Source organism: Lampetra fluviatilis, chromosome 44, assembly GCF_964198595.1.
Source record: "Lampetra fluviatilis chromosome 44, kcLamFluv1.1, whole genome shotgun sequence".
Taxonomy (NCBI): domain Eukaryota; kingdom Metazoa; phylum Chordata; class Hyperoartia; order Petromyzontiformes; family Petromyzontidae; genus Lampetra; species Lampetra fluviatilis.
The window spans coordinates 6,004,507-6,027,339 of record NC_136318.1 but is presented as its reverse complement, the minus strand read 5'-3'; the positions used below and the strand labels follow the sequence as shown (position 1 = coordinate 6,027,339).

The 22,833-nt window shown below is 56.0% G+C and overlaps 2 protein-coding genes across 7 annotated transcripts in view; both read right to left on the bottom strand.

Annotated features, from left to right (window-relative positions):
- Window positions 1-54: 54 nt before the first annotated feature.
- LOC144947152 (retroviral-like aspartic protease 1) lies at window positions 55-10,128 on the bottom strand. Its single transcript, XM_078876346.1, has 3 exons — window positions 9,425-10,128; window positions 7,102-7,632; window positions 55-153 (listed from the first exon to the last, which is right to left on the bottom strand). Exons 2-3 carry the CDS (start codon window positions 7,618-7,620, stop codon window positions 55-57), a joined length of 618 nt encoding a protein of 205 aa, XP_078732472.1. The 5' UTR covers window positions 7,621-7,632; window positions 9,425-10,128.
- A 739-nt stretch (window positions 10,129-10,867) lies between these two features.
- Window positions 10,868-22,833, bottom strand: part of LOC144947339 (inositol hexakisphosphate kinase 1-like) — a 33,169-nt gene continuing 21,203 nt past the window's right edge. For all 6 annotated transcript variants that reach the window (XM_078876609.1, XM_078876611.1, XM_078876610.1 and 3 more), the window contains exons 5-8: window positions 19,647-19,887; window positions 19,153-19,403; window positions 18,629-18,804; window positions 10,868-17,317 (exon numbers count right to left, since the gene is read on the bottom strand). In XM_078876609.1, the coding sequence (XP_078732735.1) occupies window positions 16,814-17,317; window positions 18,629-18,804; window positions 19,153-19,403; window positions 19,647-19,887 (1,172 nt within the window). In that variant the 3' untranslated portion in view covers window positions 10,868-16,813. The remainder of the gene's footprint in view (window positions 17,318-18,628; window positions 18,805-19,152; window positions 19,404-19,646; window positions 19,888-22,833) is intronic.

Here is a 22,833-nt window from a genome sequence, read left to right as displayed (position 1 = left end):
TCATATATTTGTTGCCCGTATTGAAACGGCTGTACGCCGTATGGACCTGAAAACTCAATTTCCCTGCACAAGCATGCGGGATAAACCGTCTGGGTTGACACGGTACGGAGTAGGGTTGGTGGCACGCGACTTGAGTGTGCCCACCGCCACAAGCTGCGGGAGGTACATTGGGTGGCGTGCGCGATCGATGCGTTCATTTGTCTTTCTGGCTCGGCAACCGGGGCGAAACGTAGCTTGAGAAAGAGGTCGCAAACGGGGTTTGATTCCTTACCCGTACCCGTACCCGGCCGCACCAGGGTCGAAAACGGGTACCCGTACCGGGCCGTACCCATACCCTACCCGTACCCTACCCGTACCCGGTACCCTACCCGTACCCGGCCGGGTACGCGTAGGGTACGGGTATCGGGTACCTGATTGTGACCTCTGGGATGAAGCCATGTTGCAGGCACGTGTGGGTTGATTCTAGGAACTTAAATTGTGAGAAGAGACAAGACGTTGGGAAATGAGTGACAAACGGTTACTCACCAGTGACTCACGGCCTACCCGAACCCGGCCGCACCAGGGTCGCAAACGGGTACCCGTACCCGTACCCGGCCGGGTACGGGTAGCCGGGTATCGGGTAGGGTACGGGTATCGGGTACCCGGTTGCGACCTCTGGCTTGAGGTAAGCCCCTCCGTGTCGTGTGAGTAAGACCCTCCGCGTAACACCAAGATAGCAGCAGCAGCAGCAAGCTCGCTCGCTCGCTATCGTTGTCAGCATTGCCGAACGGAGACGCCGATGCGGTAGGGTGGAGAGAGAGAGGAGAGTTGGTGATCGAACACGGAGATCGGTTCACGTTTCACTCCTCGTGCCAAACGGATGGGTGGGTGGGGGTGCAATGCCAACCGCGCTGGAACGCCAATGGGGGCAGATTTATTTCTGAAGAGGGCCTGATAACTTTAATCTAAATTGTCTTATGGTTGTTATTGTTTGACTTGCATTCCACTGGGATTTTTTGCACACAGCGTTGAAGTGCGGTGTTTTTTCTAGGAGACTTTGCTGTTTTTTCCTGGATTTTCCTGTTGCGTGTAGTCACTTTAAGATGTTTCTTGTTCAGGTTTTTGTTTTGTTTGCGGTTGCACCCGAGTCAAGAGCCGCATGGCTCACAGGGTTATACCTATTCTTAGGTTTTTTCGGTAAAGTCACGTAGGTAAATATATCAAAATGAATAAAAGTAAAATAAAAATAAAATAAAAATCACAACGTTTCGTGGACGGAAGCTTGTGTTGCCTCCGAAACGTTGTGATTTTTATTTTATTTTATTTTTATTTTACTTTTATTAATTTAGATTTTTTTACCTACGTGACTTTACCGAAAAAAACCTAAGAATATGAATACTTGCAGTTACGAAAGCTTCAAATCTAGAATTAGGGTTATACCTAATACATGAAACTGAAATTAAACTGAAAATTGAAACCACCGCCACATCCCCGCTTCCTACCCCTCCCTCTCCCTCCACCAGATCCCGCAGACGCTGTTCAGTGGCGTCGTAACAACTTTCTCATGTTCAGGGTGGATGCGGCAATCGATTCGGGGGGGGGGTAGATCCAGGGGGGGCCCAATGTTTGATTAGTCTCGCACGGGTCGCCAAACATTATTGCTCGAATTAAAATAAAATGTGGGACGTCAATTAAAGCATTTTCGGTTATAAAAATATAATTTAAACCGCGTTTAAAATAAAAGTTGTTCCTTTACACCGTTGTTGGAAATGTATCTCACGGTGGCTGCCAAGGGGGGCCCAACTCGTAGCTGGCCACCAGCGGGGGGAGGGTGGACGGGTGGGGGGGGGGTCAAGGCACCCCCCCCCCCCCTGGCTGCCCCACGCTCGATACGCTCCTGGGACGAGACCGATGATCGTGGCTTCGATCCCGATCCCGACGCCTGCCGTATAGTTGGGAGTTTGCGTGTCTCTCTCTCTCCCCGTGGTCACGTGGAATTTTCTCCGGGTCTTTTTGGTTTTTTTCTTCCCCTCCACATTTAAAATCAACGCGTCCTTTAAGAGCATTTGGCTTCAATACATTATCACGCGATAAGCCGCTTCGTGTTTGTGATGGCCCAGTGTCGCTTCTGAAACAGAGCTGTGTGGGGGTCGCTAGCCCCCGAGATCCCTCCCTCGGTACCCCTAACGGCCGGGTTAACCTCATTACTCGCCCCCTCGCTGCTAGGCGAACCGCTGCTGCGTTCTTCACCCATGGGGTGAGAGCCGTCGCTCCAGGATTCTCCTCCCCCGCGGGTCCGCGTAGTAGGCATGTTTAATTACGTACGCGCACACCCACACACAGCTCCGCGCGGCACTCACTCAACCCTGACCACTCACGCTAGGATCGCGCACCTGTATTATACACGTCGTGAACGTGCGCGCACACACGCCTACAGCTCCACACGCGATACCCACTCTTGCGCCGCTCTGCGCCGCGCTCGCCGCTCACGTTATGATCGCGCACCTGGAGTACGCTGATTACGCACGCCGCGAGCTTACGCATACACAGTACCACACGCGTTCACACTTATAACACGAGATCACACGAGGCCACGATCAGCTATTAATGATTTATTATCCGCTACCTGGAACTAGATGTTAAATCAGTGAGTCGACGAGGCTGGCCTACGCTGATACCTCTATACCTATTCCCGATTTATCTGCTATGATTCTAATTCACCTTCTTACTCACTGTTAAGGGTCCACGGCGGTCCGCTGATCCTTGTGCTAACAGCGTACCTCGGTGCGTCGCACGGACGTCCGGGTCGCTGGCTGGAGCTGTGTCTCGTCGCCTTGCGCTGGAGTAAGAAAACTATTTCCCCTTTTTGCCCCACTATTTATCCTCTCTACATCAAAGGGAGGCTGCGCTGAACAATGGGCTCGTGCACCTCGAGCCCGCGCACGGCGGTTCCGGCGCTTTTGATATGCTAATCAGTGAGCGGCGTTGGGGGCGTACATCCTAATTACTCCCTTACCCTTCCTAACAATGGGGCCTGTGCGCTCAAGCATAATGTTCCCAACCCTCCATGACTATGCGCAAGAGTCCATGCGGTCCCGCTATTCATGCTGTCCCCTCCCTCCTCCGCCTGTCTCGTCGACCCGTGGGGGTGTGTGTGGGGGGAAAATGCGCCTCCACCGCGGTGGCCGAATGCCCCATGCCGCGACCCCACCATATTAAGGCTGGTCGCAGCGCCGCGGCGCCACGTAGCACGGGGGAGGTCGTCCAATTCCCTGATCGCCGGAAACCGTGAAAGTTTAATCCCGATAAGGGCTTCTCGGATAAAAACCGGTCGGCCAGGTGACCTCCCCACGAGCTCTATGGGGGGGGGGGGAATGCGTGCGGGTGTGTCCGTGCGAGGTGAGGTGAGGGGGACACGGGGTCGGCTCCGTCGCTTGGTGGTGGCGAGGTCTTAGATGGGGCGCCTGCTGAACGGCTTCGTGGCGGCGGCATGACATAGCCCCCCGAGGTGCTGGTCCCCGTCCCGGGTTGACTGGAGCACCTTGCTTGAGCCGCGCCCACGAGGAAACGCTGCGGGATCCGAGGGGTCCGTCCGGCCCTCGTGGCTGGTCTCGGGGTGGGTGGCTCCGTCCTCTGCAGCTCCTGCGGCGGCCTCCTCCTCCACTCCAGCGGCTCTCCCTGTACCTCGGTACCTGCGGGCTGGGGTACAAACTCAGAAGCGGAGGGGTTTAGGGGCCGTCGTCCGCGCCGTCCCCTGGCGGGGTCGGGGCGTCTCGGGGGCCCGGCGGGGCCCATGTAGGGTGCGAGGCCCCCCAACACGAGGGGTGCGGGTACTCCGGGATTACGGGGCCTTCGAGTGACGGGGTTCTCTCTCGCCGGGGCCGCTTTCCACGGTTTTAAGCGGCGGACGTTGACCACCGTCTCTCGATCCCTCTCCCCGCCATAAATTAGTACCGTCCAGGGGGAGATCTGTCGCACCACGGTCCAGGGTCCCCGCCAGTAGGTCGTCAGTTTCCCCACCTGCCCGGCCCCGACGCGAGGGGTGTGTAGCCACACCTTAGCGCCTGTCAGGAATAAGGGGGGTTCCATGCGGGGTCGGGTGCCCTGTTCCTGCCGCCGATGCGCGGCTTCCCCTTGCGGGTATGCTCGACCTCGGGCTTCTCGCAGGGTCTCCAACAGGTGTTCCACGGGGCGGCTTCCTTCCTCCGGCTGGGGGGAAGGGACGCCGAATAGCAGATCTGCGGGTAAACGAGACTCACGGCCGAACATCATTAAAAACGGGGTTTGTCCCGTCGACGTGTGTACGGTGGTGGCGTAGGCGAAAAGGGCGTAGGGGAGGTGTTCGTCCCAATCCCGTTGATTTGCGGCCGCCATACGTTTGAGTTTCCCCGCTAGGGTCTGATTCATGCGCTCCACCATACCGTTCGCTTGGGGGTGGTACGCTGTGGTTCGGTCCTTCTGGATTCCGAACTCTCGGCACAGTGCCTGGAACAACTCGGCCTCGAACTCGCTACCCTGGTCGGTGAGGACTCGTTCTGGGATCCCGTGCTTAAGTACGTAGTGTTCCACGAATGCCCGGGCCACCACCAAGGCCGTTTTATCAGGGATGGCCACTGCCACGGGGTAGCGGGTGAAATACTCTACTGCGACTAGGATATATCGGTTGCCTCGATGGGATCGCGGGAATGGCCCCTGTAGGTCAATCCCGACCAGCTGATTCGTGCGGCTGACGCGGAACGGCCTTAGGGGTACCTGGTATCGTGCCGGTTTCGGCCCGCACTGCTGACAGGCGCGGCAGCCCTGTACCCAGGCCGCCACGTCTTGTGCCAATTTGGGCCAGAGATACTGGCGACGCAGGGTCTCTCGAGTGCGTCGTTCCCCATCGTGGCCCCCGAGTGGGTGGTCATGCACCAGCCGAAGCAGCTGGGGTCGCACCTGGGCAGGAACACAGATGCACCCCGGCTGGCCGGCCTCGGTTAACTCCCGTACCACTCCGTTCTGCACACACAACCGGGCATACAAACCGCTCCAGGGTCCTGGCAGGGCGCTCTTTTCCTCCCGCAGTGCCGCCTCCACTGCCGCCAGATCGGGATCTCGCTGCTGGGTCTGTCTCAGCTGCTCGTCGTTCAGGCCCGGGAAGGCGCAGCCGACGTCCTCCTGGATCCGTCCGATCGGGTCCCGAGCCGCGGGTCCCGCGCTTGCCGGGCGGTCGACGGGATCCTCGGTGCCACCTGTGAGGGCCTCTGTGGCGCACACTGCACTCTCTCTCGCTGGGGGGGGGTCAGTGGCCGCGGCCGCTCGGGGGTCCGTTGCCTGCCGGCAGCGTCCCCCCGTGAAACACGGGCAGGCCTCCTCCGCCCTTGTCTCAGCGTCCACCGTGGGTCGCCTCGACAAGGCGTCCGCGTTTGCATGCGTCCGGCCAGCCCGATACTCGATTTGCAGGTTGTACTCCTGCAACTGCGCCAACCACCGGGCCATCTGCCCCCGCGGCTCCTTGAATGTGAGAAGGAACTGCAGAGCATAATGGTCAGTGCGTACGCGACATTTCCTGCCATACAAATACGGCCGGAACTGCTTACATGCGAAAATCACGGCGTACAACTCTTGGCGGGTCACGCAATAGTTCAGCTCGGCCCCACTCAAGGTCCGGCTGGCGTACGCGATGACTCGTTCCGTCCCATCCTGTACCTGTGACAACACCGCGCCCAGCCCGCTGCTGCAGGCGTCGGTGTCCAAAATAAAATCGGTGGTAAAATCGGGGAAAGCGAGGGTGGGGGCGTGGGTGAGGTGGTCTTTGAGAGTGGTGAAGGCCGTCTGGCAGGCCCCCGTCCACTGGTAGGGGTGCTTAGGGGAGGTGAGTTGGGTGAGGGGGCGTGCAATCTCGCTGAATCCCTTTACAAATCGACGATAATAGGTGGCGAGCCCCAAAAATGATCTGATCTCCGTCAGATTCCTTGGCCGTGGCCACTCCACTACGGCGCGTACCTTCTCCGGATCAGTGTGCACGCCTGCCTCGCTGACGCGATGCCCGAGGTACCCCACCTCGCGTTGTGCGATGTAACACTTACGTGGCTTGAGCTTGAGATGAGCCGCTCGCAATCGCTGGAACACCTCTCGTAGCCTGGACCAATGCTCAGACAAAGATCTACTGAACACTATCACATCGTCCAAGTAAATCAGGCACTGTTCCCATTGCAAGCCCCGCATCACCAACTCCATCAGCCGCTGGAACGTCGCAGGCGCATTGGTGAGTCCGAACGGGAGTACTCGAAACTCGAATAGTCCCATCGGGGTGGTGAATGCGGTTTTCGGCCGATCCTCCTCCGCCATCTCCACCTGCCAGTACCCGGACGCGAGATCGAGGGTGGAAAAATATCGCGCTCCGGCGAGGCTGTCGAAGGTGTCATCGATGCGGGGTATGGGGAAGGCATCGCCGAGCGTGACTGCATTTAGTTTACGGTAATCGACGCAGAACCGGGTTGACCCATCCTTTTTCGTAACTAGTACCACTGGGGCTGACCAGGGGCTCGCCGAGGGCTGAATTATGTTATCGCGAAGCATGTCCCCAACTGCCTCTTTGATTTGGGCGCGTTCGGGTGCGCCCACTCGGTACGAAGGGAGTTTGATGGGTCGGGCTGCACCGGTGTCAATTTGGTGCTTAACAAGATCGGTCCGACCCACGTCCGAGTCGTGCTCACTGAATACGTCGGCATACTCCCGCAGTAACTCGCGCAGCCGATCGGCCTCTCCCTTAGGTAAATCCGCCCATGGTACATGTAACGCGTCGAGCAGGGGAATGACCTCGGCTCGGGGAGTCGGGCCGACTCGCCAGGCCAGGTCCTGGTCACCCTCAGGACGACCGGGGTCTTCAGCCCAGAGTGCGAACACCGAGTCGTTAGAGTGGCGTGCGTGCAGGGGGTGTACAGTGGCTATCGGGGTGCGCCGCCGCAGTATCGCTGGGGTACTGTGGGGGTTAAACATCCGCATAAACAATCGGCCCCCATCTGCGTTTACCAACGTGGCGGATCCCACAACCCCATACCGTTTTGCCAACTCCGGGTGAGGAGTTAGCATTACCTCCCCTGATGGTCGGAGCGCGGGGTCGGTGGGGAATGTTGCCACCGGCACCAGCATTTCGGTGAGCGGGCCGATGGTGACTGCCGTCGCCAGGATAGCGGCCACAGGTGCGAAGCGGAGGCGCGTCGGTTCTCGTCCCAAGAACGGTATCCGCTCGCCGTTGCTCTCCATGGTGGCGCATCGCTGGCGGGGTTGCACGTTGAGTCCCAGCCGTTCTAAGAGGTCGGTACCTGCGATACACTCGTGACACAACGCACTCGACACGTAGAACTCCTGGGTGCACACCTGACTGCCTATGCGGACCTCTAGGGTGGCTCTCCCCAGCAGCCCCATTCCGGCTCCGCTCGCCGTGTGCAGCGCGCGGTCCGGTGCCTGCAGGTGACGCACGTCGACCCCGATCGCGCTGCAGTGCGCTGCGCTCACGAGCGAGGCCACCGCCCCCGTGTCCAGCAGAATTCGGGTACGCACTCCGTTTACCTCCCCTTCCACCAGCGACGTGGCCCCCGTGATCCCCGCCACCAGCTCCCGCAGCCAGTCGTCAGGAGTCACCGTTTCCGTTGGCATTGTTGCTGGAACCTGTGTGGAGATCACTCGCTCGCCATTATTCTCACAGCTTGTTTGTGTCGGGGCTACGTCGATTTGACCCCCCGGTGGTCCCCTCTCTAGGGGGGCCTTAGTGTTTGACCTTAGCTCTTGTCTAGCTCGGGCGACCTGCGGACAGTCCCTCCTGAGATGCCCTCGCCGATCGCACACATAACACGCCCGGGGAGGGGTGGCGGTTCCGTAGCGGGTCCCCTGTCCGCTCCCTCTCCCTCCCCCAGTACGCAGTTGCCCCACATCGGACTCTAATTGGGACACCCTCCCGGCTAGTCCCCCTACTGTCGAGCGTAGTTCACCCATCTCAGACTGGAGGGTCTTCATATTTTTATTTGCTTCCTCGCGTACCTGGGTTACCCTCTCACCTACGTGGGTTACCTTACCGTCCATTCGGTCTACCCGGCCAGCAATATCTCCAATGCCGGTCTGTAACCCGGCTACCCACCCCGGGGTAGTCTCGCTGGGTCTCTGGGGCTCCCTTGCCCGTCCCCTTACTGCAATGGCGAGCTCTTCCTCCTCGTCGGAGAGTAGGCTCGCTACGGCGCACTCTCGTCCCCTCCCTCGAGGCTGCGCGCGCTCACCCGAGAGTTTCTCGCATTTACGCGCGCGCTCGACGAGGGTGCTAAAGGAGAGGCGTGCACCGTCTACATTTGGCTGCCACCACGGGGTGCGTGCCAAATATCGCTGGATTTTACCGGCGGCGAGGCCCTCAATTATTTTTGCCTCGTACTCTGGGTACGCGAGCTGGGTCAACATGCGCACATCCTCGGCGTAATCTCGTAGATCTTCGCCGGGTTGGCGGCGGCGTGCCTCTAAGGCCGCCTGCGCATCCTCCTCGTCATAGGCGCCGAAGCGCCGTTCGAGTTCGCACATTAATTTTTCCCACTGAGTTTGTACGCTTGCGGGCAAAGCTTCCACAAAGTCAGCTGCCCGTCCATCTAAATGTAGCTCTAACTGCTGCAACGCCTCCTCATCTGACCACCCATTAACCTTTTTCGCCCCCCTGATGCTGCGGGCAAACGATTTCCATGTTGGAATTCCTTTGCCCGTAAATGTGCATTTGATTTTAATCTGGGTTGGGGGGCCTCTTTCCCTTGGGGGTGCGGGGGATCGTCCCGTTTCTGACACCAATATGTGGGGGTCGCTAGCCCCCGAGATCCCTCCCTCGGTACCCCTAACGGCCGGGTTAACCTCATTACTCGCCCCCTCGCTGCTAGGCGAACCGCTGCTGCGTTCTTCACCCATGGGGTGAGAGCCGTCGCTCCAGGATTCTCCTCCCCCGCGGGTCCGCGTAGTAGGCATGTTTAATTACGTACGCGCACACCCACACACAGCTCCGCGCGGCACTCACTCAACCCTGACCACTCACGCTAGGATCGCGCACCTGTATTATACACGTCGTGAACGTGCGCGCACACACGCCTACAGCTCCACACGCGATACCCACTCTTGCGCCGCTCTGCGCCGCGCTCGCCGCTCACGTTATGATCGCGCACCTGGAGTACGCTGATTACGCACGCCGCGAGCTTACGCATACACAGTACCACACGCGTTCACACTTATAACACGAGATCACACGAGGCCACGATCAGCTATTAATGATTTATTATCCGCTACCTGGAACTAGATGTTAAATCAGTGAGTCGACGAGGCTGGCCTACGCTGATACCTCTATACCTATTCCCGATTTATCTGCTATGATTCTAATTCACCTTCTTACTCACTGTTAAGGGTCCACGGCGGTCCGCTGATCCTTGTGCTAACAGCGTACCTCGGTGCGTCGCACGGACGTCCGGGTCGCTGGCTGGAGCTGTGTCTCGTCGCCTTGCGCTGGAGTAAGAAAACTATTTCCCCTTTTTGCCCCACTATTTATCCTCTCTACATCAAAGGGAGGCTGCGCTGAACAATGGGCTCGTGCACCTCGAGCCCGCGCACGGCGGTTCCGGCGCTTTTGATATGCTAATCAGTGAGCGGCGTTGGGGGCGTACATCCTAATTACTCCCTTACCCTTCCTAACAATGGGGCCTGTGCGCTCAAGCATAATGTTCCCAACCCTCCATGACTATGCGCAAGAGTCCATGCGGTCCCGCTATTCATGCTGTCCCCTCCCTCCTCCGCCTGTCTCGTCGACCCGTGGGGGTGTGTGTGGGGGGAAAATGCGCCTCCACCGCGGTGGCCGAATGCCCCATGCCGCGACCCCACCATATTAAGGCTGGTCGCAGCGCCGCGGCGCCACGTAGCACGGGGGAGGTCGTCCAATTCCCTGATCGCCGGAAACCGTGAAAGTTTAATCCCGATAAGGGCTTCTCGGATAAAAACCGGTCGGCCAGGTGACCTCCCCACGAGCTCTATGGGGGGGGGGGGAATGCGTGCGGGTGTGTCCGTGCGAGGTGAGGTGAGGGGGACACGGGGTCGGCTCCGTCGCTTGGTGGTGGCGAGGTCTTAGATGGGGCGCCTGCTGAACGGCTTCGTGGCGGCGGCATGACAGCTGTACACTGTAGCTCAGTAGTGGGCCTTACCTGCTAACATACAAATAACACTGGTCAACAAAAAAAACCCATTTTTTCTGGCCTGGAATTTTGCAGCTGTTTTAGACTAATTTCAGGGTGCTGATTCCAAATCTGATCTCAGATTTGCTCTATCACATCTCAATTTATGCTATCGGCATACCCCATTTTCATTGATTTTACCCGAAATTAACTCTGTCACTTATGATTGCAAGTTGTTGCGAGTCAGTGACTGCTTTAGTGTTAAAATATGGTGCTGTATTTTTAGGATAGTGTGTTTATAATATCATTTTATGTAGATATCCACATTTATTTAATATTTTTCTTCTGCAGTTTTTATTGAAAATTCAATATTTGATAGACAAAAACTGATGCCAGATTTGGAATCAGCACCCCACAATTACCTTAAACCCGTTGGAATACCTTATGCCAGAAAAAGTGTGTTGACCAGTGTAATGAGTGTTTTTGAAAAATTCGATGGTGCTGTTTGTCGCTGGCCCGCACGCCGCTTTCGGCCTGTTAAGACGAGAGACGCCGCGCTGTGCTCATGGACAATCCGCATTGACTTTGTTGTTTTTACCTTCGACTCCTCCGAGTTCGGAGGTGGGGGAGAGGGGGGGGTGTGCCGGGCTTCGATGCGAGAGGAGGCCCGGAACACCGGCAACACGCGGCGACACGAACAGCCAAGGCCGAGACGAAAGTTAGCGAGTACAAATCGACATTTAATATGTTCAGGTGACAGTGGCGGGCGGGGTGGGGGGTGGGGAAAGACGAAGGTCACGCGCGCTACAAGTCGACAATGCGCAAACTTCAAAGAGGATGAGGCGAGGAAGTTTTTCGTTTTATCTTCTTTCGGTAAAGTTACGTAGAAGGGAAATAATAAAATAATAAAAAGAACACATAATAAAATACAATACAGTAATAAAAATAAAACATAATAAAATACAATTGTATTTTAAAATACAATTGTATTTTATTATGTTTATTTTCATTATTTTATTATTTCCCTTCTACGCGACTTTACCGAAAGAACCAAGAAGATGAATCCCTGCAGTCACGAAAGCTTTAAATCGACATTTTTTCGATTTAGTTTTTTGTTTGGACGCGTTACTCTGCGCATTCTACGGCATTGAGGCGAGCGCGACAAGGCACGTGACGCGCCACGCGACAAGGCACGCGACGCGCCACGCGACAAGGCACGCGACGCGCCACGCGACGTCGTTTTTAGGTGGAGGGGGCGACCCTCCTAAGAGTGGCCCGAGAGGAGGAGGAGGGGGGGGGGTCGGAGGGCAACCCGTGGCCTCAGGGGCCGCGCGCGATGGCTCTTTTGAGGAGCGCTCCGCGACCGCTCTTGATGAAGGGACCACCACGCCGTCTCCGTATTCACCACGTTGCATTGCGGCTCTTGAAATTTTGAGTTGGTAATTTTTTGTATATTTTTTGCCGAATTCGAAACAAAAAAAAAACGCGTCTCTTCTCGTTATCTCAGTTTGCCTAGAGATGAAGAGACAGAGACTTGTAAGAGGAGACGTTTCCGGCCAATGGAGCCTTCTCAACAGCACGTGGGGGATGCCACACAGAGGTACAGCCACTCACTCCCTCTCTGGCCCATGTGCTCTGAACAAGGGCTAATGCCCGAAACGTCACCCGTTGTAACACCGTTTCTTGTTAGGGCCACACAGTGTTGTTGACGGATGTGTTGAGTTGTTGTTATTTTTACCTACGTGACTTTACCGAAAAAACCTAATAGCATGAACAGACTTCTTCGCTGCCACAAAAACAACAAAAACCCAACGGTACATCGTTTTCCAAAAAGGCATCACACCATCTAGGAGTGGAAGGGGGGGGGACGATAAAAATCCATCGCCAAAGTGGTTGAAGTCAAATATACAAAACGAGTCTCGTAACGACTCCTCGATTAAGCGAATCTCATCGGGTCCTACAGTTGCCTCATCATTGCACACCAAGCCGCACTGACCGGCGCGGTGAAGTATGGTCAAAACAAAAAATGGAACAAACGGGACACGAACGATGACAAGGCCGACACGTGCCGCGCCGAGGCCTGCATCATCCAGCAGTGGATTGCAGATGTGATTTTTATGTTAAATAAATATTAGTATCATTGTCAACTTATCATACAAAAATATACATATATATAACTGCCATTACGTGCAAACATAGTTACCCCAAAGAACAGAGAGAGAGAGAGAGAAACTAAAAGTCACACAATATTCACCACGAAAAGCGAAAATGGAATTATTACATCATTAGGAAAGTGCTAACATGGAAAATATAATTCCGCAACTTGATTTGTGTAGGGTACTTGAGGCTGAAATTTGGAGCGGGGTACGCGATAGATGCCTAGCCATGTCACGAAACAGTGATTAACATAATTTTAAATCGGCTCCCTCTCAAATTTCCAGATTCGTCGTATAAATAAATACACACACGGAGGTAATCACAGCCAATATGATCATTGAGATTAATACGATCATTAATTTTTTTGTTTTTGCGACGAACGTAGTAACGATTCAGCCACATTTTTTGGCGCGTTTCCCTCCACCAGCCAACACAGCCGAACAAATGAAATGGTCACGTGGTGTACAAGCGTTTGACGATTGCCATCGGTTGCCTTGGCGGCAAAACCGGCGAGTCGAGGAACGCTTCTCAACAGTGAAGAGGCGAGACGTTTCGCTTGCAACTGCGTCAGACATCGTCAGGATCGCGTTTGGCTGTGTCGGGTGGCGGAGGGTTCAACAACACAACTTTGGTCAGATCATTACATGCCCTGATCCAAACATCAATTGATAATTTTATATATACATTTCATATATATGATATGGTCGAACAGGTGACAGTTGCATTGTTCATCACTGTGACGACACTTCTTCTTGGTTCTTTCGGTAAAGTCACGTAGAAGGGAAATAATAAAATAATAAAAATAAAACAATAAAATAATTCTCACGACGTTTCGGCCACAACGTAAGCAGCCGTCCTCAGATGAAGAACTGGTCTGTCGGAAAGACAGCGTCCGAGGACGGCTGCTTGTGTTGTGGCCGAAACGTCGTGAGAATTATTGTATTGTTTTATTTTTTATTATTTTATTATTTCCCTTCTACGTGACTTTACCGAAAGAACCAAGAAGATGAATGCCTGCAGTCACGAAAGCTTTAAATCGAAATGTGACGACACTGTCGTCAATTATGAACCGTTGCGATTACAATTGCCATGACATGCTGAGCGGTGGCTTTCTTCGGCCGATGCAAACCAAACCAACAGCCCGTGCCACGTGGCTTTCAAACCAGGGGCGGAGATCCTGCACTTTGCCTCGGGTTGAATAGAACGTTCAGTTACCTTTGGCAGGTAACCACAAACACGCACACCTCAGTCCCTTCTGTCACCGCACGAGGCCTCTTGGTTAAGATGCTTTTTTTTCCACTGGCTGTTTGCCATGCCGAGCCGGGGCGCCACTGTGGCTAGGAGATGTTAACTCCCTCGCCTGGTGTACAGGAGGTCGTGAGTTCGATCCCGACCCTGACGCCTGCTGTATATTTGGAGTTTGCGTGTCTCTCTCTCATCATCATCATCACGGTGGCTAGGAGATGTTAACTACCTCGCCTGGTGTACAGGAGGTCGTGAGTTCGATCCCGACGCTGACGCCTGCTGCTGCTGTATATTTGGAGTTTGCGTGTCTTTCTCGCGTGGATTTATCCTCCGGGCCCTCCGGTTTTTCTCCCTGCATTTAGAATCGACGTGCATTAAGATTATGTGCCTGCTATAAATTTCCACGCGATAAGCCACTTCGTTGAGCTATCATTGTGATAGCCAGGTCGCTTATGAACAAGCGCTGTGTAGTAGCCCAGTGGGCCTTACCTGATGCAAAAAATGTATATACATCCACAAAACCAAACCGTGATGCGCTGCTGGAACCTCAGAGCAGAGGTCGCAACCGGGTATCCGATACCCGTACCCTACCCGATACCCGGCTACCCGTACCCCGCCGGGTACGGGTACCTGTTTGTGACCCTGGTGCGGCCGGGTACGGGTAGGCCGTGAGTCACTGGTGAGTCACCGTTTGTCACTCATTTCGGGTAGGGTACGGGTACAGGTAGGGAACGGATACCCGTACCCGGCCGGGTACGGGTAAGGAAACAAAACCCGTTTGCGACCTCTGCTTCAGAGCAACATCTGGATCTGTCTTGGGGCCAAGAAGGGCCAGGGATGGGCCTTCAGGAAACATTCGTTGCGTCGTTACACGGCGAGGGCTCTCTCAATGCATTTTCGGGTTGCCTCGCTATGTGTCGCTCGGCGTGATGTCCGACGTTTCGCTGCATGTGCTGGGAGCTTCTTCAGGAACTGAACTTTCTCGATGATGCAGCGTAGCCAGCTGCTGCTGGTTCTTGACGCGGATTGGCTCGGCAAGAAAAGAGTTGAGTTGCTCGGCTCAGTTCCTGAGGAAGCTCCCAGCACGCGGAGCGAAACGTCGGACGTCGTGTCACACAACACGCGCACGGTACAACCCGAAAACGAAGAGGAGAGAGAGAAGTACACGAAAAATAAATCGTCCATCAGCTCCCGTGACAACAACAACAACATCAACATTCGCACAGTGGGCCCACGCAGGCCAAGAGGGCACCACGACCAGCTGGGTACAGCGGCTCCCACGCTCACCGACGGCCAGGTCGGAGGCCTTAACGAACGACCCGCCTCACGGGTCACCGGCCAAAAGCACGCCGGCGGCGCTACGAATGATGGCTTTAATCTAAGTTGTCTTGTGGTTGTTGTTGTTTGACTTGCATCCCACTGGGATTTTTGCACACAGCGTTGGTGTACGGTGCTTTTTTTCTGGAAGACTTTGCAGTTTTTTCCTGGATTTTTCTGTTTGCGCATAGTCACTTGAAGATGTTTTCTTGTTCATGTTTTAGTTTTTTGTTTGTTGCGGTTGCAGCAAATTCAAGAGCCGAATGGCTCACAGGGCTGTACCAAATACATGAAACTGAAAACTAAACTGAAGCTACAGCGTAGGCCGCGTGGGTCATTCGTTGCCAAGGCCGTGAACGGGGACCTCTGGGTCGTCGTTAAAATCCTCCGTTACCTTCCACCACAGCGCAGCGCCAGGCCGGATGCTGCCGCCATGAAATATTAAATATCTTCCTCTCGTACTAAACGGTTTCCTTTCGCCCCCGTCGCACGAATGCGTGCTGCGTTTATAAAAAAAAACGAACCAGTAGAATAAATTACCACAATTACTTTTTTTTTCTTTCTCCGAGCGAGAAAGTCAGACCTCCCACAGGCATTTACGTTCCTTAATCAATGTGCTTTTTAGGTGGGTACAAGGAAGAACGTCAGCACCCAGACGATAACGAACGCCGAACAGATGTGTGCGCGCGATTTAAAATGCTTAATCGAGAAGAGGGCTATAACCCTCTACAAAATAAATATATGACGATAATAACAACGATGATGACGGCCGTAATAATCATAACAATCATTCCCTCTGTGTACCAACGTGAATTACGCGGTCGACCGGTTTACAAAACGCACGGCGACGCAGCCTCACTCCCTCACAAGTTCGTAGACAAACGCAGCGGAGTGTGCGCCACGCGCGTGTGTGCGTGCGTGCGAGTAAGACGCTGCCTTTTGCGTGCCGGTAACTTCTGCCACAGCGACCGCGCATTTAAAAACCAAATGGCGTGGGAGGGCCGCTCACAACCCAGCAACGGGCCCACGCCCCCAAAGAACGCCAACGTTCCGCCCTCTCCCCCCCACCCCCACCGTGCCTTCCACACGAACATCTTCAAAATGCCTCTGCGAGCTAAGTCTGGTTATAAATACGCTAAAAAACAGCACGCTACCGTGGAAAGCTTTCGTTGGAATCTTCTTCTTTGGTTATAACGCGCGCAAAAAAGGTCCACCTGGACCATGACCCCGCAATACCAACCCAAGACGTCGCAAACGTCGCGCAAGAGACGGAGTCGATTCGGAACCCCCCCCACCCCCCCCCGCTGGGAGGGACCGAGTCACCGGTCCCTTGTTTAGTTCTGTGGAGGGCACGCTTGGACTGCGGTCCCATCTTCGCGACTAGTGCAAAAGAAAACCACACGCACAAAACCAGGAAGACGGATTCCCACACCGCGCGCCAAAGGAGTAGCAATGGCGGCAAGCGGTGGCGGCAAGCGGTGGCGGTGACCGTGGCGGCGGCCGTGCCATCGGGGGCTCTAAGCAGAAATATATTTGTAGGCCCCCCCCCCCTCTCCGGCCCACCCGCCTGCCCCCCTCACTTAGATTCATAAACTCATAGCCAGACGACAGAAGAGGTACAGACGCCAGGTGGAGATACGCAGAGACGAGAACAGAGAGGCGGACATGAGACAGATTGGGGCCAGGAGACGGAGTGCAATGGGAGGAGAGAGAGAGAGACACGGATACGACAGCGTTGAGAAGAGATTAATTAGCTCGCCCGTGTCCATCAGGATCTCAATTCGAGTGGACGTTTGTCTCACCCGTACTTTCTCCACAGCAATTTGGGGCCCCTTGTGCTACTTGGGGGCCCTGCGCTTTTGCTGAGTTTGCGTGCGCCTTGCGCCACCAACCGGTGGCGGCTCTCACGGCGTCGACAGAAAGGGGGGTCCATCTCGCTCCCCCCCCGCCCTTCAGCTGTTGGCGTTTCCGATTTCCTCCAGAATCCGGATCAGGTTTTGCAGCCCGAAAATGTATCCCTGGTCAGGCCCGTCGTGCACGGTGGTGTCCTCGCGAAAGCCGCTGCAGGTCGTGTGGGCAAAGTCGATCATCCGCACGTCCACCTGCGGCGGTGGCGTTGTAGCCGCAGCGGCAGCATCCGACAACGACGACGACGACGACGGTGAAGGCACGGCGGAATCCGGCGCCGTCATCGCGGCCGCCGCGGCCCACGCGTGCGGCTCCGTGCCGTCGTAGATGACGAGCAGCGAGCTGGAGTAGAAGCGGAAGGAGGAGCGCGACTCCAGCACGGACTGCAGCGCTCGCAGGCGCCTCGTCACCGGCGCCAGCAGCTCCGTGCGCAGGCGCCGCCCGTTGTGCAGGAACTGGAAGATGGCCCGCTGGAAGCCGTCCGCCGACAGCTCGCGCCCGTAGTACTTGTTGCGGCACAGGAAGTCGTTGGTTTCCGCCTGGTAGACCTACGGAGGGAGGCGGGGGAGGGGCGGTGGTGACGGCGGTTGTGCGGTCAGCGCATTCGGCCACGAACCCGGCAACCACCTGAGGTTGATTCGCGGTCACGGCTGAAGGCGGTTCCGCGACTTGGTCAAACTGTCTATCCATCTGTGCGTCCGTCGGTCGGTCAGTCTATCCATCCGGCGGCCTGCTGGACAGTTACGTCTGTGGGACAGTCTGTTTGTATGTTGTCTCGTTATTTGTCAGTCAATCGGTGTTGGTCAGTCCATCGGTCTGCATCGTCTGCCAGTCGATCCGTCAGCGCATTAGTCGCTTGATCAGTGAGGCGCTCTGTCGCCGAGCCTGAACGGTCGATCGGTCTGTTGGTTCGGCAGTCCGTAGGGAAGGCTCACTGAGCTGGAAAGCACTTTTTCAGAAGCGACCTGGCCACAACTGAGAGCTCAACGAAGTGGCTTGTCACGTGAAAATGTAAAGCACACTGCATGTGAATGTGAAAGGAAAAACCTGAGGACCCGGAGAAAAATGCACGCGACCACAGGGAGAACACGCAAACTCCAAATATAATACAGAAAGCGTCAGGGTCGGGATCGAACCCACGACCTCCTGTATACCAAGCGAAGGAGTTTAACACATCGGCTTTCAAGACCAATATCCATAAGAGTTTATTTTTTTATTAGATCTCGTAAATATAAATGAATCGTTTGTCAAGCCAACAAAACGTTCCAATTATTCACTAGTTCAGCACACCGCTGTGTTGGAGGAGTAACCCCACGACATTTACAATTCGAGCGCCGCAACGTTTCGCCGCTAATTACAACAACCAGCCTCACCAGGCGATAGCCAGAAGTGCGGAGAATTCCTCTAGCTGTCAGTTCATCAGTCGGTCCATCGGTCACTGCGCGCGCGTCTGCGCAGACACGCGCGCGTCTCTGTGCGCGTGTGTCTGCGAGTGTGTGTCTGCGAGCGTGTGTCTGCGCGTGTGTGTCTGCGCGCGTGTGTCTGCGAGTGTGTGTCTGCGAGCGTGTGTCTGCGCGCGTGTGTCTGCGAGCGTGTGTCTGCGCGCGTGTGTCTGCGAGCGTGTGTCTGCGAGCGTGTGTCTGCGCGCGTGTGTCTGCGAGCGTGTGTCTGCGCGCGTGTGTCTGCGAGCGTGTGTCTGCGCGCGTGTGTCTGCGAGTGTGTGTCTGCGCGCGTGTGTCTGCGAGCGTGTGTCTGCGAGCGTGTGTCTGCGCGCGTGTGTCTGCGAGCGTGTCTCTGCGCGCGTGTGTCTGCGAGTGTGTGTCTGCGAGTGTGTGTCTGCGAGTGTGCCGCCCGCTCACCTGCATGCCGCAGATGCGCACTCCGAGCGAGCCCGAGGTGCTGCGGGCGCACTTCTGCATCTGCCGCGCCTTCTTCTCCTCGGAGGCGTCGTCGCCGTGCTGCCGCGTGCCCATCTTCAGGTCCAGGATGCACGGGCGCGAGAAGCGCGACACCACGTTCTCCAGCAGGAGGAAATCTGCGCCGGTACGCCGGGGAGGTCAAGGAGTTGCGTTGTAAATCTGGCGGCGCCGACAGGCGGGAGTCGGGGAGGGAGGGAGGGAGAGGGGGGGGAAGGCGGTGGGGGTGGCGGTGGCGGTGACGCGTGGGGGCTCCTCGTCGAGCACGCACACGAAGGAGCGAGGAGTCCGTTTACACGGCAGACGCGGGGACCGTCGAGAGATTTATTTAGCTTTTGGCGGCACGTGGCGACGTCCGGCGCGGCGGGGGGGGGGGCCCGCGTCCCAAGTGAAACGATCGAATGGAGACGTGAAGGAATGAACGGCAGAATGAGTCGACGAACGTATTCATGGAGGGGCAAGGATACGGAAGAGCTGCCGCTCGTTGGCCTCCGACCACATGCGGCTCATCTGCTTGCTGTGGCAACTCATGCGCCACGTGTGCAGGCTGCAGTTCCCGTCGCTGGCGCCGTGCGCGTAGCTGCTGCTGCCGTTGTTGTTGTTGTTCTCGCTGAGCTCCACGGTGACCTGCGTCTGGAAGCGGAGCTGCACCTCCAGGCTCTTGACGTCCGTGTTGCTCACGTGCAGCTCCAGCTCCACGCTCTCCACCTCCTGCGAGCTGCAGCCAGCAGCAGCAGCAGCAGTAACAGCAGCACACAACAGCAGCAGCAGCAGCAGTAACAGCAGCAGCAGCAGTAACAACCAGCAGCAGCACGCACCAGCAGCAGCACGCATCCAACAGCAGCAGCAGGAGCCATCGATTGTGATTTTTCACTGCTTGTGACTGACTGACCGACTGGGTTTCTGTCTATGGCTCTCTGTGTAAGTCCGCGTGTCTCCGAGCGCACGCGAGCCAACCGACCTGGTGGACACCTCCTCCTGCTCGCACCGCTCGCCGCTGCCGCCACCGTCGGACGACACGGCGGAGGAGCGCGTCGTCACCGTGCGCCGGAAGTGCTGGTGCCGGGCCCGGCAGCCGTCGGGCGCCGTGGCGGCTGCGGCGGCGGCTGCGGCTGCGGCCAGCTCGTCGCGCTCCGAGTGCGGGTAGGCCACCAGGCTGATGTAGCCCTCGCTGTTCTCCTCGAAGCAGACGGACACCACTCCTGCCGGAGGCCCGACGGAGCGGCGGGGGGAGTGGAGGGGGGGGTTGGGGTCAGGGGGTTACTTTCGTTGGTTTTTCGTTCGGCCAGAGCAGCAGCAGCAGCAGGGTGCGTTGGCACTCCGGCGGTAAGGCTGGTGACCACCCCGCCACCCGACCCTGCCTGGGCAGCTGGAAGCGCCCGGCTTCAGGTCACCACCCTGGGGCGCCGTCCGTCACGCCGTGACGCGTGGAGAGACGTGGTCGCCGACGGAGTGCGGAACGAAACGTGAAAAGCGCGTCCAAGAGAAGCGCGCGGAGGATCGCGCCTGCGATTGCGTCGAGAGGCACAGCGGGGACGGGGGGACGTACGCAAGCCGCAGACGAAGCCTAGCGGCCGTCGAGAACGGGGGCCTGGGCTCGCGGCGGAGCGACAGCCGGCGGGAGGGAACGCGTTTGCCCAGAGAGAGGAAGTCCGCCACGGAGACGGAGGGATGGAATTGGCTCGTGCGCAGGCGCTGGGTGGATTACTATTGTCACGTCGCAGTGCCGTGGTTTCGGGAGGCCTTCAATCCAGCAGCAGATGGAACAAGGCTAACGTTGAAATTTCTTTTTTTAGACAAATAAAAAATCGTCTCCTCCCCAGGGCTGTTGTCCTGCGACTGATCGCTGCGAGGACCCCCAGGTGAAAACGGTGGCGAGATGTTAACTACCTCGCCTGGTACGGAGGAGGTCGTGGGTTTGATCGCGACCTTGACGCCTGCTGCTGTATATTTGGAGTTTGCGTGTGCGTCTCTCTCTCTCTCTCTCCCCGTGGTCGCGCGGTTTTCCCCCCCGCATTTAGAATCGAGTATTCGGCTGTTGTGAATTTCTGCACCCTAAGCCACTTTTCGTTGAGCTATTATCATTTGTGATAGCCAGGTCACTTCTGAAACAGAGCTACGTAGCTCAGTGGACCTTACCTGATAAAACTAAAAAAATAGTTTAGTTCTAGTTTCAAACGTCCTCCTGGCAGCGCGTCGCGTCGCGACGGCAGGAGGGACGCGGCCGAACCTACCGGAGATCTGTGAACAAGAGCTTCATAGCTCATCGGATTCCTCCAGTAAAAAAAAAGTAGTCTGATTCCGATTGTTTTACAGCGAGTAAAAGAAAACAAACAACGGATTCGTTATTTTGGCCGCTGCTGCCGTTACGGATTCAGCGGCGCCAGCTCAGCAGCTTGTTCCTCCGGGGCCCACCACCACCAGCACCACCACCCACGCCGGCCACCTCGCCGTGGCGTTCTACCCCAGCCAGGCGGCTGTCATCGGACCGTTGGAGCAAAGCACCTGCGCTTTGAAAAAACTAAAGCAAACGCAAAGAATAAAAACCGAGCGCCTTAAAACTGACGCAGGCCACAGGTAATAATCCGCAAACGGCGCACCGACCTCGTCCGCGGGAGGCGAGAGACACGGAGAGAGACACGGAGAGAGACAAGGAGAGAGACACAGAGAGAGACACGGAGAGAGACACGGAGATACACGGAGAGACAAGGAGAGAGACACGGAGAGAGACAGAGAGAGACAAGGAGAGAGACACAGAGAGAGACACGGAGAGAGACACGGAGAGAGACACGGAGAGACAAGGAGAGAGACACAGAGAGAGACACGGAGAGACACGGAGAGAGACAAGGAGAGAGACACGGAGAGAGACAAGGAGAGAGACACGGAGAGACACGGAGAGACACGGAGAGAGACAAGGAGAGAGACACGGAGAGACACGGAGAGAGACAAGGAGAGAGACAAGGAGAGAGACAAGGAGAGAGACACGGAGAGACACGGAGAGACACGGAGAGAGACAAGGAGAGAGACACAGAGAGAGACACGGAGAGACACGGAGACCCGGAGACGCCCCCCCCCCCCCCCGGTGAGACGTGGAGGACCTTTACAAGATGTTCCCGCGAATTAAGCAGGAGGGGGGGGGGTTAAAATCCACCTCGCCAATCAGCTTTTGCCAAAATCCGATCGGGCGTCGCACGAGCGCCAGGATGAAGGGTGAGCGCGTTGAAGCGTTGAGGCTGACGTTGTTTACGAGCGGAGGAGGGGGGGGAAGTTTGGGGCTTTAGGCGCCGCCGGTGGATTGGTGGTGCCACGGTTAGCGCCCTGGAAATGTTGAGTTGGCAGAAACCTCTGCGACTGAAATACAAAACAGTCCTGAGCCGTCCATTCACCAACCTACATTGAGCAGGGTGGTGAAGTATGGTCAAACCATCCCCATGACTGAGGGTTATGTGGGCAGGCGTTTCATCATGAAGGTTCATAGACGCTTCTGCGGGGCCGTCTGGAACGCTGTTCCTTCCGACATTAGGAAGCCACTGGAGCTAAGCACTTTTAAATCAGCTAGTTTGAAAACTAATTTCTTTAGAACTGCTTTTTGTACACTATGGGAACCTCATTTGCCAGTAAAAATATGATAATTGGTTCTTTACCCTTCTATCTGGCAACAAAACTGACACCTTTTTACAAGGAGTCATGTTTGCATAGACCGCAATACCTGCAGTCATAATGCAAACAAAACACATAACTCTGATAGGACAGTGCACATTATCAGAGTTATGTTCTTTTGTTTGTATTATGACTGCAGGTATTGCGGTCTATGCAAACATGACTCCTTGTAAAAAGGTGTCAGTTTTGTTGCCAGATAGAAGGGTAAAGAACCAATTATCACTGCTTTTTGTGTTAAGTTTGTTGTCCTTCCCCCGCATGGTTGGTTACGTACGGTGCGAAAAAAGTTCAACAGACATATATATAAGACTCAGCCTCAATTGAGTACCTGGTGCGGTGCGTAAACATCGCCACTGGGGAGACAAAGGCGGCCAGGCGTTGTGCTGGTCACCCACCCCCTCGTGCGCCATGCCAGCCTTTAAGAGAGACTCGTGAACAGCACATGCATCATCCCTTTTCCTGAGTCAGGGATCGAACCCAGCGACTTC